The sequence below is a fragment of the Perca fluviatilis genome, chromosome 3 (assembly GCF_010015445.1).
Source record: "Perca fluviatilis chromosome 3, GENO_Pfluv_1.0, whole genome shotgun sequence".
Taxonomy (NCBI): Eukaryota; Metazoa; Chordata; class Actinopteri; order Perciformes; family Percidae; genus Perca; species Perca fluviatilis.
In genome coordinates, this window is record NC_053114.1 from 39,001,956 (window position 1) to 39,023,496 (window position 21,541).

General features: G+C 40.1%; 1 protein-coding gene across 1 annotated transcript in view; it reads right to left on the minus strand.

The window, feature by feature from the left end:
• LOC120555936 (protein kinase C-binding protein NELL1-like) overlaps positions 1–21,541 on the minus strand; it is a 329,540-nt gene that overhangs the window by 246,031 nt on the left and 61,968 nt on the right. The window contains exon 4 of the mRNA XM_039795144.1: positions 11,720–11,890. Coding sequence (XP_039651078.1) covers positions 11,720–11,890 — 171 coding nt within the window. The remainder of the gene's footprint in view (positions 1–11,719; positions 11,891–21,541) is intronic.

The window sequence follows — 21,541 nt, forward strand, 5'->3', positions numbered from 1 at the left end:
AGTAGCTAAGTTAAGGAAAGTAGTCAAGCTAAGTAAAGGGGGAAAAAAATCATTGGAAAAAAATACACACACAAGAGCACGTGCAGAGCAATCTCCATGGTGTCATTTTGGCTGAAAATACTCCGCCAAATTAATTAGCACTGAACTGAGCTCTCCCTTACTCCGCGATCAGGGTTTCTCAGATCTTTGTTCTAATATTCCTCCTTGTCTTCCTCTTTGTCCAAGACTCTCTCTACCAATTAATACAAAATTCTACTTTTGCCTTAATCTCGCTTTAGGTTAGAGACAGACAATATACATAGTGACTGAGACACAAAGACGGAGACATTTTAATAATGCCCTCTGTATCCCTTCTGTGTTTCAGTAATAATGCTATAACCATGTGGTGTGTTTATGAATGTATTATCTCTGTTGGATGTTTCTGTCACAGAGAATGTGGCTGTGCACTAATCAGAGCAAAAGCATGACCTGCGGATGCATGAGCTAAATGACTGGATACCATTTTTGTCCAGAGCAGTCTCCATGACAACTGAGGAATTCCATCTGCAAAGAAGGACTAAAGGTTACAAGCTTTTTCCTGAGCTTTGGACTGCATGTAACATATTTGCATGCTCCCCAGAGGATGAACCCCTTCTATTGTGGATGTTTTATGAGCTAAAATGTCAGAGTTATCCTCTTGATACAGTATCTAATTAGCAGATAACAACGTTTGCTGAGCAAAGTGCCTAAGGTGGTGAACAGTTTGATTTTAATGAACCTCTGACCTTTCCTCTAGCATCATCCTCAGGACCAAAAGTTTTGTTTAGGCCAACCCTAAGGGTCTGAGTACAGCTAAATCTTCAGTGTGTCGTTCAATTTGTGGAGTATTTTTGTACTGCGGGTGCTAGCGGTGCTTTAGATTTGTAGTCTTGGTTAAAAACTAATTCCTGTATATGGTCCCCTGAGGGAGAGGGACCTGGCAGGCTGAGAAAAAAAAAGAGAAAGAGAGGGTTAGATCTTGAGAGGGGGATGCTTTGGTTTCGAGTCCATTTCTGTGCTGCACCCCAAAGGAAGGAGCCAACGAGGAGAAACCAGTTACTCTCAACTCAACCCTGCTTGAAGGTTGGCTTTTATACCACATCTGAAAATCCCACATGCAGCAGAGTCCTGGATAAACTGGATGCCGAATAAAAAGCCGCACAGGAGGGGCGAAGGAGCTGGAAGCAAGAACTGGACAGCGCTGAGGGCAGCAAATGCCCCTAAAGGGACACACCAGACAGCCTGCACATGAAATAACCTTCTGCATGTAGGGGAAAACCACGTGGTTGGAAGTGACAGGCAGAGCCAATGTCATTACTGCGATTAACTAATCAGGTCCAAAACAAAGAGTGTGTGACATGGGAGTATTTTCCGGGTGTTCGCCTGTAGTATGTAATTCCAATCTCCAAATTTCCCTAATTGAATTAGTCAATTAGGAAAATTTGGAGATTGGAATTACATACTACAGTTATGTAAGCGTCTGACCTTTTCTAGGCTCCACAATGGCAATACTGCGAGTAATAGCACTCAAGTGTGTGAGTGGGTGAGAAATGACCCACAGTAACTTGAGTATGTTCCAATGAAATGCATTTGAAAACGGTAGGTGGAGGAGGTACAGGACTGAAAAAGTCATCGACTCTGTATGAGGGAACACGCTGCAGCCATCATCTCACTCCCCGCATCCGAATGCAATAACATTTTGTATTCCATACATATCTTTATTCCTAAATGTCTGGGTTGTTCGTTGAATATTCCTAAAATGCTGCGGCAGCAAAACAGAAAGTTCATTTTTCATCTGGTCAGGGGAGTTGTAGGTTGTTGTTTTTTTTCCCACAGAGCATCAGGCAGACAGAACAGCAGTTTTGGCTTTGGATGTCAGTGACTTTGACTGTGAGTCAGTTGTTTTTTGTAGAAGAGTGTGTGTGTGTGTGTGTGTGGGGGTGTAGAGTTCCTTGGTGAAGGTTGACACCCAAAATTATGTTGTTGACAAATAGCAAACTGTCTTGACAATACTGAACTGAAAGGGAATTGAAAGCCAAAGAATAAAACTGAGGGAGTGAATCTATCATATTAGCTGTGTCACACCATTCAATTTTAAATAACTCTGCTCTGTTGGAGCATAAACTGCTCCACTAAAGACCCATGTCTAAAGACCCCTGTAGTAAAGACCCCTGTCTTTAGTCCTGCGTGTCTCTACAACATGTAACGTGAGACAGCCAATCACAAACATTATTAGATCTTGGTAGAAGCATGCGGCATGCATGCTCCCCCGCCCCCCAAAAAATAAATCCACTGGGCTAGAGTGCTGTAATTCTGACAATTGTGACTTCCATTGAATCAGAGGTCATTTGGCTGCCTGTTCTGCCAATTTTGCCAGCCACGGTCACATGACCAATTATTGTTTCCATGATGACTATTCAAAATACCTGACACCATGGAATCAGCACTGGAATAGTTTCTTCAAAAAGTGGCAGACTGAGCTTATAGAAAATGTGTATTTTATTCGGATATGCAATTTGTTTAAAATGAAAACAAGTGAAACTAATAATGAATGTGATGTTTTATTTAACACTTGCATTGTGTTGTTGTATCGTATCCAATAGTTCCTATATTTCTAAGCAGATTTTCTATGCTGTATTCTGATATAATGTCCCCCCTGTGCCACCCCACTTAAGAAATCCTGGAATGGCCCCTGAGTATGGCTGACCTTGTGGTGCAGTTTGTTGGCCAACATTTGCTCAACTTCACTACATTGGCTAACCAGAGCTGTTTTTAAGTATTTTAGGGCTGGTCCAAGTGTCAAGTCAGTTGGGACAAGTCACAAGTAATCAGAAGCAAACTGCAAGTCAACTGCAAGTCTTTCAGGTCTAACTAGTGTTTAGTAAATAAGTTAGACCTTGTCTTATCAACACACAGAATTGTCTAGTCTTCAGAGGGGAGCGTGCCTATGTTCCCACATGCCTATGTTCCCACATTTTTAAGAAAAAAAAATTTCACTGAAAATTAGACCCTATGTTTCCATAGCCCTATGTTCCCACATTTCTAAGATTTTTTTCAAAATTAGGCTCTATGTTCCCACAGTTCCCACATTTCTAAGATATTTTTCCAAAATTAGGCCCTATGTTCCCACAGTTCCTTTTTCATAAATTTGTATCAGATTTTATCCCCCTTTCTCCCAATTTGGTAGCCAATTACACCCAACCTATTATCCAGTAGCAATGGACTACAGATGGAATGTAACCCTAACCTAACATAGGGCCTAATTTTAAGAAAAATATCTTAGAAATGAAGAAAACATTTTCTTGATTCTCTGAAAAACTTTAATAAACACAGCTTTGTGGGGGTTTCCTTAATGGCAAGCTACAACTTTAATCTTTGGCACGACCAGCACAGACACAAAGTGCAAAAGCATGTACATGATGGAATACAGGCTCCAGAGGATTTATTTTGTTAAAAGGACAGAGTGGAGGCTTGTGTTGTGTGACTTAATGGACAGGATACTAAGAGGTTTCGACCTCAGCTCCAACATCTCTGCAACGAGGAGGGGAGCAACATGTTCTCATTACTGATAGGAGTAATGGTCAAATCTACACTAAGACTCAGGATGAGTCTTTTGCCCTGATGCATCTCCGACTTTTAAACTCTAAGCGCAGCAGTACCGCATTACCCCGGTATCATCACTAAGGCTGCAACTATTATTTTCATTACCGATGTATGTATTAATCATCATTCTGATAAACTCATTGTTTTGTCTATAATATTTTAGAGAATAAAGGCAGGTCCTTAAAGGCAGAATGGGTAGGATTTGTTGGTTGCCTTTTGTAAACACAACATTCAAAGTTGTCCCCTCCTCCGTGCTCATTGAGGGTTACGGTTCTCGCCAGCAGGTGAAAGCCAACCCCAGATTCACTCTCGTTTTGGAACAAGCTTGGTCCACTCGGCGTTTGTCATCGCTATATTGGCATTTTTTCCGGCACCGTGTCCTCCATTTACGTAGCTTTCTCTTGGATGCATTCTTGCAATCTGACACCAGGGCGCCCAGAAACGTTCCGAACACAGTTAAATCAGAAAATACAGGCAGACGGGCAGGGTCTCTGCAGATACAGACAGCGACCGCACACTAATAGTGGGTCAGAAGTGATGATTGAGACGGGATACTTTTGTATGAGTCTATAATTTTTTGTTTAGTTAGTTTTTTTAGGAAAATCCTACTCATTGTGCCTTTATACCTCTACAATTCAATGACAACTGAGCAAACTCCATTTGCTGATGAAGATCATGTCGTATGATTGAAAATAAAATTTACCTTTAACTGAGATCATTTTAGTTTTTGGTTCCTATTAGGAATCATTTTAAAACTGTTTTGATTGATCCTTTTGATTGTGTGCATTGTATAATCCAAAGCAAAGTTCCTCGTATGTGTCCTCATACCTGGCATATAAAGCTGATTCTGATTGATATTGTGATGTATAATAATTGACAATATTACCATTATCATTCTCATTGGTAGTGGCATTGATGCTATTGATCATTAATCTTCACTTTTGTGCAAACAGAACATTTTTCCATCACTGTATTATGGAGTACTTTTCCTATTTACCATGTTTATTGACAGCCTTAATCCCAGCTGAAGGCCACATTGCCTCTCTGTGCTCCCTCTGCATGTTGCCCACCTGTCTTTACCTCTGATGTTTTCTTCCGATCAATCTCAGACAAGGACAGATGAGGAAACAGATACAGGGAAATTTCCATGAACTCTCAAGTTTCTGATCCACCACAAGATTAAGTCCAAATCCTACCCCAAGGTAAGGGCCCTTCACTTGGACGCAGTGACTCTTGTGGAGCGGTCAAACAAAATGACAGGTACCATTTGTAGCTGTTGCCCTGCAGAAAGCCAGAGGATTTGCTTCTGGTAACAAAATGTGTCAAAGACACAGACAGGTGTGGTGGGGATATCCAAACAGATCAAGTCTGTTAAATAGAGAATAATGTTGCCGTTTTGTGTTTTCCGCATACAGCAGCACATCTGAAATGCTCCATGTCTGTGACAGCAACGGTTAATGTAATTAGAAATAAGGAGTATTCAAATTAGTGGGCTGAATAATGAATTGCATTGCTTTTAAAATACTGTAAAGTAACAAAAAATACAGTTTTTTCATTGCAAATAAAAAATGTCAACAACCCCCCCCCCCCCACAACAAAATGTCTCTCTCAACCTCTGCCGTACTACAACAATCAAAAAGCTAATTACATGACAGTATCACAGTAGCAGCTCCCCTTTGTCTTCTTCTTTTACAAACCGGTCAAATGGCCTCCAGAGTTTCTCATACACCCCCAATTTGCCTCTCAATATATATGTCAGTCTCTCCATGGACACACATTGCGCCATATTCTTGATCCAAGTACCAATTGTAAGTGTCTCCATTTTCATCCAAATGAGAGCTACAGTCCTTTTTGTCTGTAGTATAGCAAAATCAGTAAATTTATATTCTTGGGGTTTCAGATTTGTTGGATACAGGTGCAGCAAAATCCTCAAGTGGAAGGGTCAAGTGGAATGTTCACAGACAAGATGAACATAGTTTTATTGATCACCTCCCTCCAGAATGCTTTAATTCTGTCACACTCCCACACACAGTGCATAAATGTTCCTTTAGCCTTATTGCATTTATAACAAAGGTCAGGTATATTACTGTTGTATTTATTGATTTAACAGGATGTCTGCATCAGCCAATTATACTGGGGTAGCTTTGAATTAGTTTGCTGATTTTTTTTCCGAGATGTGTCACAAGTTTTCTTCCAATCGTTTTCTGAAAGGTCTTCTTTCAAGTCCGCCTTCCATGTCTTAAGTCTAACTATCAATGTTTCTTTAGAGACAGATGCAAGCCAGTTATATATTAATAAAATCAAACCCCTCTCACTGCAATTGTTTGTTATAATTTCTTCTCAGGATGAGAATGCAGGAATCCCAAATCATTATTTATTCTATGCAAAACCAAAGAAAAAAAATGTATTTACTGTTATGTTATGTGTTCTATTTATTTATTTTTGTCCTGTGTCTATATAGAATTGACTAGAAATATACTGTACATGCAACTCATTCCCACAGTAAGGAGAAAACTTTACAAAGATCCATCAGACTTTATGGATGGAGAGCAGTCTGTAAAGAATAGAGCACTGATGAGCAAATCTATTTCCCCGATAGGCGCAATGTGTAAAATATAAATGGGAGACAAATGGAACATTTGATTTATTAAATAATGACCATGCTGATGAGCAACGGGGGTCAAAGACATTTCACCGTCCAAATTCATTACTGTGTCTGGAATGCTTACCATGAAGCTATTCACAAAATAGTGAGAATTAAGTGTGACATTGGTAAGTGTTGTAATAATTTCACAGAATGCTCCTCGATAACCTTTCAGAGAAGGGAAGCATGTGGCCAGGAGACAGGAGTGTGTGGGCAAAAAGTTGAGAAACAAAAAGTCTGCCAACCAAATCTGCCTCGTAGCTCAACCGCATTCTCTATTTTCTTGTTTAGTACATTTCTTTGGAAAGAGGCTTCTGCTGTTTTCATTCTCAGGACCTGACACCAATCACTTGACATTTTACCAAGATGATTACTAGAACATTTTCTATCAGTCTATCAGACTCCATTGTAACAAAGAATATTGGCCTTAATGAGCCTACAATTCAAGACACATCAGCTATCCTTAAATTGAACCCAATATGTTGAACAAATTATCTTACCGAGATGTACACTTTTCTGTCTGCAAAATGTTGTTGCTGTTGGCTTGTTAAAGCTTTGGGACACTATGGGACAGAGGAACTCCACGGCAGGCTAACTGACACACAGCCTTTACATTTGACACCATATTACAGAGTTACAGCTAAACGTGTAAGCAGACTGTTGCATATTCACAGAGTCAGCTAGCTTGGCTCTGTCTGAAAGTAACAAACTACCATACAAGCACCTTCAAAGCTCACTAATTAACATATTGTATCTCTTTTGTTTAATCCATACAGAAACCAAAAGTGGCTCACTGGCTTCCAGTGTGTCAGAGAGTTCAGATTAAAGTACTGCTGCTTGTCTATAAATCTCAATGTATAAAATAATGGCTTAGGACCAAACGCATCTCTGACTGTCTTTTGACCATATGAACCCTCTTGGGCTGCCAACTGTTCCTAGAGTGAAAACTAAACATGGAGAAGCAGAATGTAGTTACTGTGCACAACAGAGCTAGAACTAACTTCCAGAGGACATTTAACTGTGACCACTTTTAAATCCAGGTTACAAACTGCACGTTCTGCGCTGCCTTTGAGTGAACCTCACTGTAAATACTCATCTTGCCCTAATATCCTGTATTAATGTCCCTCTTCTTAACTTTTAAATCCTTTAAAAAGGCTTTTATCCTTTTAATTTGTACTTTGATATTTAATGTTTTTCTTTCTTTTTTATGCTTTCAAAGCATTATGTAAAGCACTTTGTGTATGAAATGTGCAATAGAAACTTTCTTTTTGATTAATTCTGTAGAGTCACCTTTGTCCACCTAATCACATCAATCTGTGTATGTGACAGTTTGGGTGTGAAACAAGCGTCAATAAGGCAAGAGCTGTCAAGGCCAAAAAAAAGTAGACGATAAAAGTACACCTGAAGATATCAGGATTTACTGCACCCTCTCACATTTACAGATACTTAAAACCATTTAATGAGCCTTGAAATCAATAAAGTGCTGTTTAGTGCATTAATCAAATCGCTCTAAATGTAAAGGGCAATGGAGAAATCATTCCCAACACTTAAGAGGAGTGAGATTATCAGGTTAGCAGGAAAATTATTCTCTATTTCTAATTTTCTTTTAATGTTTTTATCCTTTAACAAAATTGTCATCGAAGACAAATTTACTTGGTTGCTGTCAAAGTAGTGTGAGAGAACATCTAGGGGACAACACACACACACACACACACACTCTTTGCATAATCAGCATAAAAAAAAGAATCTGGCAACTGCCTGTCTTTGTAACTAATCTAAATCCAGTCCTCACATAAACTATGCTCATTAGTGCCCTCTGGGAAAGTCTGATAGGTAATTCTGGACATATTCTGCTCACTGCTGTGTTTATCAGCTATACAAAGCATCAAATTACAAGCGTTATCGCTTGAGAACTAAGAATGAAAAACATGCACATACTCTATTATACTGAAAAGTCACTATCAAATGAAGGTGAATATGGCTTAATGGGTTCTCATTTCAGCTCTTTAGGAAATTCAAACTAGAAAATTGTGCGAGACATTTTGTATTCTTTGCGAATAAACTTGCTGGGGTCCTGTAAATACCCAGCAGTGGTGATGTTAAAGGACTTTAGCCGATGATGCAGAGGTCATTGCCCTTGTAGTGAAAAGCCAAATGCAATGTGAGCATTGCCAAACTGAATAAACACTGTAGATAAACAGATAAGCTGCTGCTATTTTTGACCAAACATACAGAACAGTTTGATACGACAGCTGCATTGTTTTAACATGTATATTTTGAGAAAACAGTTTGAGGTCACCATGCAGATTTTGGATTTGGAGAAGATTTGGAGATCATCTTTGTGCATGTCATCTGTAAGATTTTAAAAAGTCGTAGTTGTACTTGTCAAGTTTTTAAGAGCCTGTATGCTTCTTGTCATCTTTTCCTCCCACGTCAAGGCAAACTGGTGAGACATGTTTTATTTTCTTTAGCAGCTGCTTGTTTCTTATTTTTTAATTACATTTTTTTCTTCATTCATTCAAAGCTCTGCTTTATTAGTGAGGAGAGGTGTAAGACTGTCAGGGAAGTGTTTTAAATCATATTTCTATAGTGAAATTCATTCGGAAGAATATGTTTCTCAAGAAGCTGCTGGTAATTTACCATTCTGATTGTGGTCAGCTATGTTTTTATCAGAGGGCAAACGTTCTAATATGTAGTCTGTAAGTGTGTGATTTTGGCAAAATACTGCATGGTGCAAGCTGCATTTCATATATTCAGTACTAATCCCTGATCCAAAGTCCTATTGTACTATCACGGATAAAGCTCTGGTAATGGACCGGCTGATATACCTGGGCCCTATTTTAACGAGCTAAGTGCACAGCGTGAAGCGCATAGCGCAGGTGCGTTTAGGGCGTGTCCAAATCCACTTTTGTTAGACGGTGGAAAAAAGGGTCCGTGCGCCGGGTGCATGGTTCAAAAGGGTTGTACTTAGTGTTTTTATTAATTCATAGGTGTGTTTTGGGCGTATACAATAAACCAATCAGAGTGTCATCTTCCATTCCCTTTAAAAGCCAGGCGCGTTTGTACCTTGGCGCATTGCTATTATAATGGCGGATTTGCGCCGTAATATTTTTATTTGCAATCTTCTGCATGTTTGTGTGCTGCTGCGCTTCCCTGAGTGTAACAAGCATAGTGTGTGTGCGATGTGCATAAGCCTAGGCGCATTTTACTAATTTGCTGTTAAAATAACAATGAAATGCTGTTCTATTGACTTTAGACCAGCTTTTTGTTGGTCAATGGCACGATTACTTCCTGCTGCCTCAAGATAGCAATACGCCAAGAATGCACCTGAACACACCTCCCTGTAAGATCAGAACGCCCATGGGCGCAAAGATGGGCGCAGGTGCATTTGCTATTTAAACGACGCGGGCGCTGGACGTCTTAAACTGGCAAAAAGACACGTCGGGCTTTGCTCTGCGCTGGGTACAAGATAGGGCCCAAAGAATTACCCCCAATTTCCACCAGCTGCGTAACAGCCGGAACGGCGGCAGAGTCATTAGGTTTCCATTAATGTGTGTATTTCCACTGACTGCAGAACGGCTGCATTCCGACTCCGGGGCACGCAGAGATTCTATTTTTGCCGGACACCAGAGACCTCCGCAGCAATTCAGCACACGGCAGATTAGTGCGGGACAGGAAGTCGAGCACAGAAACAAAATAAACATCCGGTTAATTTTCAAAATGAAATACACCGTGCTGACGGCGGATCACATTTCCCTGCACTACACCTTGAAAACACAGCACAGAGCTGTTTCCCCCTCTACTCCTCTGGATGGAAACTAACTGTTGTTGGTTTTGTGGTTCTATTCTACGTGAATTCACGAGATCTTGTGGGTCCTTCCTTGTGACTACGGCTGTCAGTCATGGCCGCAGCCGTGCCGCAACAAATCCAGGACCTGATGGGTATTGGCGGACAGCGGAGCACGCAGCCGGCACGCAGTGGAGGTGGTCCGCAGACGTTCTGCATTCAGTGGAAATCCGGAGTTAAAATAAAAAAAAAAAAATACAAGATAAAAGAGACTAAAGAGAAAACTAATATAGCAATATGTCTGGAGGGTGCATGACAGCAGTATTATGCAAGCTACACGTTACAGAATCTATTTCTCAGACAAGAGGGTCACTCGATAAAAATGTGTCTTAAGGCAGAATTTAAAAACAGCTCCCCTTCAAACACTAAACACTAAACAGACGCATTCATGCCAAAGGTTTGATCCCAATATTATGCAATTTTATCCAATTACGTTTTGATCTTCTCTGCCTGATAACACTCTGGTGCTCTGTTTTATCTTCACTACAGTCTCGTCTGACAGACAGCCACTGCAGCAATAATTAATCGACAAACCACCAGCCAGATGGGAATAATCAATACTACAACGCATAATTGTATACTGTAATTATATAGTAAACAACGCAACGCAATCCTCCTGTGCATCATATCTTTTCATCTACCTCTACTCAAATTTACACTGCTTGTTCACGATGCGTCTCTTTAGCGACTGCGTTTCGAAAGGAAAAGGTGATGCCTTCGTGGCTCTCAGGAGAGAGTGTGAGGATTGAGGATTGTCACAGCCGAAGTGCATGTTTATAGATCAGCTCTGACTGAGAGCTCCTTTAGAAAGAGGGCCTTCGCTGTCCAATCGATGAGGCGATTATGTCATTCTTACCTTCCACTTCAGTATGGAACAGTGTGAGCTGAACAAACATCCTCTAGGCTATTAAAAGATACAGCCTTTGATTAATTAATTTGTCCTCGGAAGCTTCATTGTCAGTGCCGTTACGAGCCTGTCATCCACACTGAGACAGGAGCAAACAAATGTTTACCTTGATATACACAAACAGCTCATTACTGTAGATGTGTCACTTCAAAAGGAGCCTGTGCCACAGTCACTTGTGATATAGGTGTGAGTGTGTGTATATGAGTGTATGTGTGTGAGTGTATGTGTGTGTGTGAGAGAGTGTGTGTCTGTGTGTGTGTGTGTGTGTGTGTGTGTGTGTGTGTATCTGTTTTACTATATTCGTGGGGTCCAAAAACCGGGGACTACAGTATACTTGTGGGGTCTGCACAGCCTCGTGGGGACCAAAATGCTGGTCCCCACGAGTTTAAAGGGCTGTTTGAGGGTTAAGACTTGGTTTTAGGACTAGGGTTAGAATTAGGTTATGGTTAGGGTGAGGGTAAGGGTTAAGGTTACGCATTCAGTTGGGATGGTTAGGGGTGGTTAGTTGGCTAGGGAATGCATTATGTCAATGATATGTCCCCACAAAGATAGTAATACAGACTTGTGTGTGTGTATATGTATGAATAAGTGTGTGTGTGTGTGTGTGTGTGTGTGTGTGTGTGTGTGTATATATGTATGAATAAGTGTGTGTGTGTGTGTGTGTGTGCGTGTGTGTGTGTGTGTGTGTGGTGTGTTTTACCTGTTACAGTCGACATGCAGCAGTAGGTGGGTGGCGCTGATGGTGAGGGCGATCTTGTGCCACTGGCCGTCAGCGAGGCGGTAGGGGAAGGACTCAGAGCGTGGCTTGCCTTTGAAGCGGTAGTGGTAGCGGATCTCCTCTCTCACCCCGCTGCTCTCCAGCTCAAAGTAACTGCAGAGGAAGAGAGGAGGTCACAGATGCTCAGTTTCCTGGACAAAGTCTCTGTTCAGGGTAAAGAAATATCTAAGCTTATGGAAAACGCTCAGGCTACAGCATGATGTGTACAAGGTCTTGTACAAAGCAGGTTAGCGAATTATTTCCTAAAGGGATGAAAACAATTTATATTTTATACATATAATCATATACATATAATCATATAGGTTTATGACAGAATGAGTGCGAAAGCAGCATTTAGATTATCACTGAACTATAGCTGAACAATTACTCGATTGACTGAGTAGTCGTTACATTACAGAAAAGTAATTCCACTATCTGAATTATCGATGAACGTTTTAAGTAATTTATGAAGCAAAAGTACCAAATATTTGCTCCTTCCATTTTCTCAATTGTGAGCTTTTAATGCTTTTTATGTTATATATATTATTTTAAATTAAATAGCTTTTAGTTTTGGAGTCAGAAGATGTTAAGAGATTTCAAACATAATCAAATTAAAATTACATTACATTAAAGTGCTCATATTATGCTCATTTTCAGTTCATAATTATATTTAGAGGTTGTACCAGAATAGGTTTATATGGTTTCATTTTCAGAAAACACCATATATTTGTTGTACTGCACATTGCTGCAGCTCCTCTTTTCACCCTGTGTGTTGAGCTCTCCGTTTTAGCTACAGAGTGAGACATTGCACTTCTGTACCATCTTTGTTGGGAGTCACACATGCTCAGTAAGTACTGCTAGCTTGTCCGTTGCAGAGTATGAGGGTGTGCCATGCTAGCAGCTAGGCGAGCATTATAACGTGTGTTCCAAAGTGACCACGTTTGTCTCTGAAGTAAAGGCTGGACTACAATAGAGCTGTTTGGAGCAGTTTGTGAACAGTGTTTTCTGTTGGAGATGGTAAGTCCCTTTGGGGTGGACTTTGGGCTTCTTCACTTTGTAAACCTATAATGTGCACAAAAAGATATATAACACAATAAAAGAAGGGGGAAAAGCCAAAAAGCACAATATGAGCACTTTAAATAATTACTAAAACTCTGCTGAACACTTAAAGAATTATATTTTTTGGGGGGGTAGCTGTTTTTAGGCTCTTAGTGAACGATCAAGTATGATTCATTTATAACTTGCTCTTATCAACAGCATTATTATTATATTATATATTATTATAAATTAAGGTCTACAATGTTTGTTGTCCAACAATATGAAAGTGTACACTGAAAAACAAATCTGCTTGACTTACGGACTTTCCAGTAGTACGGCTTTTAGTTTTTATCATTTGGATCTCATGTGCAAGACATTTTGAGTATCCAAAGTGGAAATATTCCCACTTCGACCAGACTGGACAAAAATTCAGTAGAATTTTTCCCTTGGGATCGTGAACATTGACAAATTTTTGGACACACTTACGCCCAAATACCCAACCTCATGCGCTTGCAGGGCAAAAATATATTTACACAATAAAAATGATTTATTAAACTGGTGTAAGCCGGTTGAAATGTATTCATTATTGTAAAATCTTACCAGCTTGAATAATTTCATAGTTTAATAAATATAAGTTAAGGTTAAAAAGTTAAGATTTATTGATCAGCAGTGAAGTTACTATTTGCCCACAGAGAGAAATGCATATTGGGTAATGTTCATGTTTTACTGAATATATCATTTAAAAAGGTTAAATATTTGTTTTGTAATAATGTACGTGAAAATGCCTGTAAGAATAGGAAGAAAGAGTTACAATTTATTTCATTTGTAAAAGTTTTGTGAATGAGCCAATCACATTTGAGTTCAAAGTAACAAGGAAGTGAGTAGAGCCAGAAAGACGTAAGGTTAACGTATGAAAATATACTGTCTATGATGAAAACAGGAAGGGAAGAGAGAAGAAACGAATATGGGAGAAGCGTGTTGCATTCTGAATGAGAAATACTAGAGTTCACCAGTTTAGTGAGAGTGTTAAACCAGGACTCTTATATGAAACGTTAATGGTGATAATTCTGTCTGTTTGGGTGGACTACTCAGCACAAGAAGACCGAAAGAAGTTTAAGTTAGCTGCCGGCTAAGTGGCTAATGCTTTCCTATGGACTTTGCTAACAAGCTAGCGGCTAGCGGCCTGTACTAGTTAAGCCTGTGTGGAACTGCGATATGGACGGCGGACAAAGACACTGACGGAGCCGGATAGCGTTACCGAGTGTGGACTTTGCCAGGATCGTCAGCTATGTGAGTTTCTCGTCAACCCTGTGAATCTTCTCTTCAACAGTTTTCTCTTCAGCGTGGATCTTCTCGTCATACCTCCTGCGGTTGTCGCCTTTCATCCTGCGTGTGTGAGCCTCACACACGCAGGATGAAAGGTTGGGTACCGTTTGGATTTTTACGATTCCGATGCCGAACCGGTACTTTTAAAACGATTCCGATTCCTAAACGATTCCTAAACCGATTCTTGAAAAACTGAAAAATGACATAAAAGAAAGGCTTTTTATGGAGTTTTTTTTTTTTTTATTGAAAATGATATATATATACAATATATTAACGTTTTAAAGTACTTAAATATATAATAAGTAAATCTAAGTCACCTAACACACAACTACAATAATTTAACAAACAGTTACACTATTAACAAGTAACAACAAAATAAATGATGTTGAGTTGGTATGCCAACCAGCTTCAAACTTTAGCAGTTCTTTTGCAGAAAAATGACCATATTTGCCTTCTATTTGCAGGCGGCGCTAATCTGTAATGTTGCCCAAGAAATGAAAACCAGCAGCTGATTGGACGAACGCGTCACATGGGTTTGTTTTCTCCGGAAATTCAAAGCCAGACTGTCATGGCGGCCGTTCAGAATACGATCTCATATTGTACTAAAATAGTTCACTAAAACGTGTTTCTGAAAACATTTTAAGCGAGAAATAGGCCATGCAGTTGCTGAATCTGTCTTCATTTCAGCTCAACAAAGGTCAGTTTAAAAGATTTTCATCAGATTTTGAGAGACTAGTCACCTCCCGACTGCCCTGCCGCCGACCGAACGTGTCAGGTCGGCCAAAATGAACGCCGACAGCCCCCAGACGGACGACGGCACGGGACACACCGAACAGATTTGAGTCACTGACCTCGCCAGACTGTCCCACAGCCGATAATCAGCCTGATGTGTCCCGGCTCTAAGTGTAATGTTTACTAGCGATCACGTGCAGTCAGTGAATGGTTAATATGCTTTTATGTCCGTTTTGGTGAGTCCAGAGGGAAAATATGCTATTTTAAAAGTAGCCTACGTTTACGGTAGCTAGCTAACGTTAGACTACAGAGAAAGGGTGATATTTTTACGTCCGTTTGAGAGCGTGTACAAAAAGGCGTCTATCAGCAGGGATTGTAGAGTGCATGTCGGGGGAATAGCGCGGACACGCGCTTCACACCGCGAGCGGGCACGTGCGCCACTCGGCAGAAAAGGGAGCGACAGAGGGAAAATATTTCAGTCGGAACCGAAATGAGGAACCGAAATTCGCGTTCTAATCCGGTCCGAATACTACTGTTTCCGTAGGAACCGGTACCATAGTGGAACCCAACCCAGGCTACATTCCCATTGAGTACAGGTACTCTTTTTGCCATTCTGTTAAAGGATACACCTTAGCCTACCCGAGCTACATACAGGCCTGCATCATTTGGACATTTGAAGGGTATTTCAAATTAAGCTAGGTTATTGCCGGCTATTTTGTTTTCTTGGCCCCTTATGTTTGAATGTGAATGCATTTGTGATCTGAAAGTGATTTTTGCAAGATACATTTAATTACTAACCTATTTTTATAAAAACAGTTATGGTTAGTGACTATTTTGATATTTTAAGTTAATTAAGAAAAGAGTATTTTTGGTTTAAAAGTTGAGTTGCTTAAAAGGTTAAAAGTAATTCATATACATTTAATTTTCATTTGCTTAAATAGTGATCTAAAGGGAAAGACTATTTTATAAACTAAGTTAGTGAATATATACCAGTTAAACACTAATAAGATTATTAGTGAAACCCCACTTATTTGAGTAATTGGATAGAAGTTTTAAAGAACTCAGGTGTCACACACGGAAGGAGCAGGAGTCAGATTGGAGTAAGTGCAGTGAGCTTTATTCACAAAGATCCAACAGAGAGTAGTATGAACAGGCAGGATACCGGCAGGAGACGAGGTAATGCTCAGAGCAGCAGCAGACAACAGAACGCCAACAACAGGTAAGTAAGTACCGGGACTAAACTAGACATATGAGAGCAAGTCAGAGTGTCGTGAACAAACGTAAGACTCGACAAAGAGTGAGTGTGCCTGTGCTGCTTAAGAAGGTGGTCACTGATGAGATGCAGGTGGTGAACTGATGATGAGTGCTGGGGAATGTGAATGGGAAACACAAACTGAAAGTCCATGAAAACCTGACATCAGGATAGCCACCTCTCACTATAGCCAGCCACGCTAGAGAGGCGCTACACTATGAAAATTAAATGCAATTCAATCTTGCAGATAATCTTTTTGGAGCTGCGGTCTGGGAGAAACCAGTCATATTGACAGACTATAATGATTTGCTGCTCCGATATTTATTGAGGCCACTCGCATCCTGACCCCTGAAAACACACTGCAATTTCATTACCTAGTTGACAAACAATAAAAATGTGAAGGACAGTAAGTTGATGCTTTATCAAACAGCTACTGAGCTGATTGCTACGCCATGAACTACTACAACTACTATTTCTAGTCATAGTTCCATTATCTTTAATGTTACTATAATTGCCACTGTTCATCACACCCCCAACCAGCACCGCCAGACAACCGCCTACCAAGAGCCTGGGTCTGTCTGAGGTTTCTCCCTAAAAGGAAGTTTTCCTCACCACTCAAGGTTTCTGCCTAAAAGGGACTTTATCTCACCACTGTTGCACTAAATGCTTGCTCTCGGGGAAATTACTGGAATTGTTGGTTTCTTTGTAAATTATAGAGTGTGGTCTAGACCAGTGGTTCCCAACCTGGGGTCTGGGCACCCCTCAGGGGGGCGGCAAAGATCACAGGGGGGGCACAAGTCTTTATCTGGTTTGAGGTTGAGGTAAAAAAAAAATATATTTGCACATGTTAAACAAATTATGATAATACACTACAATATATAATGTATACAAAAGTCTGTATGAAAACTATATATTTTTGTTCTCGCTTAAAATTGTGGGGGGTGCTCAGCTTTTCTTAGACATGAGTAGTAGGGGGGGCGCCAAGGAAAAAAGGTTGGGAACCACTGGTCTAGACCTACTCTATCTGTAAAGTGTCTTGAGATAACTCTTGCTGATTTCTTGATTTGATACTATAAATTAAATTGAATTGCTCAGTGTCAGCTTTGTGTAAAAAGATGCCTGTAGGTCTGCCTAACCAAACAGAAAAAAGAAAAATATTTCTGTCTCAGTTTCACCTACTATCCTCACTTGGTGGTGTAACTGCAGACGTTTCGACCTGCAGCTCGTCTCTGGACCACATGCGCTCTACTCTCCATCCTCATCAGCCACGCTAAATTAAGAGCCAGCCAGCCAGAGACAGCCGCTGCCCGAGAGCCGCAGGCAGCCAGTCATGACATTTCAGCTTCCCTGCGGCTGCAAATGACCCCAACACTGGAACCCGTGGCCCCTCACACACATTCACACACACAAAATACACCGCATTTGACATGGCTATCCAATACATAATCAGAACCCAGCCAGAACCTAGCCTATTCCAATATATTCAGGCACAGAAACACACACACATGCACACACACACATGCACACACACGCACACACACACACACACACATGCACACACACACACACACACACACACACACACACACACACACACACACACACACACACACACACACACACACACACACACACACACACACAGGGATCAAGCCCATTCAATACCATAGCTCAACAGCTCTCATGCATATTTATGGAAAGGGAGAGAGGACCCACTCCAAAGAATATCAATCGAGGCTGTGATGAAGCAGATTTCTCCATCTTTCTGTTTGGAAAGAATAAATGAAACTGAGATCAGCTCTTGGTGGATACAATGTCAAACTGACATTTTCACACTGACCAGGTACATTACACATTAGAACTAATGGCCTTTGCCTTGCAGCTCAAAGACATGATGTGATGATGTAAGCACTGCAGTACAGCCTCTTAATTGGAGACATACTGGAAGAAAAGGAAGTTGCGATCACTATCAGTCATAATAACATTGTATTCACCAAAGTAATTGCTGAGATCTGTGAATGCGAGTCCGATGGGGGCAAGGGACACAAGCAGTCAAACATTTGTGTTTATCTGGTAATTTCTGGTTAATCACTACACAGTTGCTTTATGTGCTTTTGCCAATTCATAATATTTGTATTAGGTCAGAAACGTAGTTGACTGAAGGAGGGTGTTGTACTTGCCCTTTAGGAGGGAAGCACTATCCCTTTAAGAGAATCGGAAGGGTACTGTGTGTGTACAGTCAGAGACGTGCTTGTGTTGAACCGTGGCTATATTTTCTATTAAAAGTTGCAAAATGAAGATGAACGTGTTCCTGGCAGCTCACTCTGAGGGTGCAATATAAACAAGCCAAACAGTTTAGCCAGATTATCTAAACCTGTTTATTAAAAGCAAAGTGTTGTTATTAATGCCTCATTGCACAGGGAAACAGTTTCACTACTATGGTAAGCACAGTAGGTCAACGTTGAACCAGGAAGTCGGTCCATAAGGTGTGTTGGATGTTTACAATTTAAAAGTTGGATTACAATTTTTTATCTGCTTTTTTGATTTTCTCTTCCGTTTACTGTCAATTCCTCTAATGTGGACATTTGTTTAAATCTATTTTTGGCAATGTGGCTGTCGCTTTCCAGATCTCAGCAATTACAGTACCTTGGTGACAATGTTGTGGAATTTTTATAATTAACAATAGGAATTTTCTTTCTACGCATAGGCTATATTCCTTAATTTTCCTTACAAAAACTGTGCCTTTTGATTTAGCAAGGGAAGCACATTAAGCATGTTTATCAAATGTGGATCACCATTTCATATGTGAAAACTTCACAATACTGGAACGTGATTTTCAGATACTTCCCATGTAAAAATAAAAATCACAACAGGTACATTTGGACATTTTAGAGAAATATCTTATTTTTCATGTAAAATGTAATATTTTGACATCTGAAATCAACCCAAGCCTTGGAAAGATATGTACAGTACATGCACAATAATGCACGCTGCTCAGTGACATGGGATACGTTTCAGTTGATGAAAGCATTTGTCACCGTGCCACGAGAATTAAGATGAACAAATGAATTGCTGTAACCAAGAAAAGACAGAGAAAAGATGAGGAGGGGGTATCTTGTAGGGTTCAGATAATCAAGTTCAAACCTTTCCACAGAGCTAATGAAGGGCCATCACCCCCCCCACACAGCAGGCTATGTTAATACCAAAACAATTATCACACAGTAAATTAACAAGCATCGCAGGGAAGTGTTTTTCTACAACATTAAATTGCATTTGCACGCATCGAGTGGCAGCTTACTTAGACATACACATATACACATGTGTGTTTAACTGTATGTGTGAAAGAGAGAGAGTCAGTATGGGAATGGCTGTCCATTGTCCAGCATGTTATCACTCCAACATTAAATGAATACATCACTCTGTGGCTGCGCCGGGCACCGACCCGACAGCTCGTCTCCACCATGCCACAGGAGACAGAGCGGCTGGAGAAGAATCATTTGCATCGAGCGAGGAGTAAAGCGAGAACGAGAGCTATCCAGCTTCGCCTCTTCCACTGATGGAAGCCTCCTCGGGGCTTCGAGACGCCTGAAATCACTGAACGAGCAGAAACACTGTTATCCTGATTTAACTCATGAAATAATCATCAAAGGCATTAACTCCACTTCACAGCGAGCGTTTATTTTATGAAGCATTTAGGAGTAGCTATTGTATCCCTGCATTACAGCATATTTAATGAAGGGGAAAAATCTATTGGCAGTCAGTCCATTTGTAACTAATTGTGTAGCCTGCCTAACAGACAATAAAAATGACTTATCTGTTTTGGTGCTTCTCTGTACAAAATATAAACAATGAGCCTCATCACCATTTCAAAAGGCTTTATTTTCAATGCAGATTCTTTAATAAACAGCATTTTACAAAGCCGCTTTTTTACTAATGGCAACTGCGTGGATCTAACTAAGAGCCCTAATGTGAGCATGAGCATCTACAGGTTTCAGAAAACAAGAAATTGTGTTTGCATATCAAAGAAAACTGAAAGTTTTGGCCAGCGGTGGTAGATGGAGACTTCTCTATGACTAGAATATGTTAGGATTTGATGTGGAAAAAAAAACTGGTACTATGTTGGCCAATATTTTCTGGGGGGAAAAAAAAAAATCACTTGAAAAGAAGATGTGCATGAATGAGCACAAAGCAACAAAGATGTCTTAACTGACTTAAGCAAACAGTAGCTCATAAACAATGGCCAACAGACAATGAAAAATGGGAACTGGAGGGCTGCAAAGGACGCACTTCTTGTATGCTCCAAATTTGGACAAGAAATGCTGACCTTCTATGCCACACTGGGAGAATCCTTTCAAAAGCAAAAGGCTTTGTGGCTTTATGATGCTTATGGTCTAAGAATGTGGACTGAGAGAGGACAAAGCCCCTGAACTGGGACACAGCTTTAGATTACCTTCTCATTTCTAGTAAACCAAACCACAATTGTCAATGAAAAGAAAATGCTGTGGCCAGGATAGCTCAGTTGGTAGAGCAGGTACACATATATAGAGGTTTATGCCTCAGCGCAGAAGGTCCAGGGTTAAAGTCCTACCTGTGACGATTTCCTGCATGTCTTCCCCCTCTCTCTCCCCCTTTCACAGTTGTCCTATCCATAAAAGGCAGAAATGCCAAAAAAATGATGTTAAAAAAAAAGAAAATGCGACTACATATTAAACATCACTGCCATATTCTCTGTCCTGGCTCCACAGTGGTGGGATGAGCATTTGTCAAATGAATGTAATGTATATATTGTGAAGGGAAACTGTACAGAGTTTCTCTACACAACAGATACATTTACTGCACAAGTCATCTACAGATATGGTGATTTTGCAGGTGTAGAAGGAGATTTTATGCATTATGACTATAGCAAATCCTATCGGAATATAGACACCTTAATTTGATTTTCTTCTGTCCACCAAGTCAAGTTTTCTTACTAGTGTCAACTTAGAAGTTCCAGGTGTCATGACAACAGAGTGAGAATATATATATATATATATATATATATATATATATATATATATATATATATATATATATATATAGCATTAGCATTGCAGTGTGACTGAATGGGTGGTGATGGTCAGTGACCAGTGACATTGGTGGTCAGTGACATTGGTACTATTCCCTTACCATTTTTATACTTACACAATTACCATTTGCTCAATATGATTTGGTACCAAAACAAACACACAGACACACGCATACACAGCTGTCACCATGACTAGAAAAAAATAGTACTTGAGCTAGTAAGTTGATGATAATCATCATATCTTTAACCATCAAAGAACATCATATGGATTCTGTATCTTAGAGCATTTAAGAGTTTCATAATTATTTTGCTTATCGATATTAAGATTTATGCAAAAAAGCATTCTGAAATC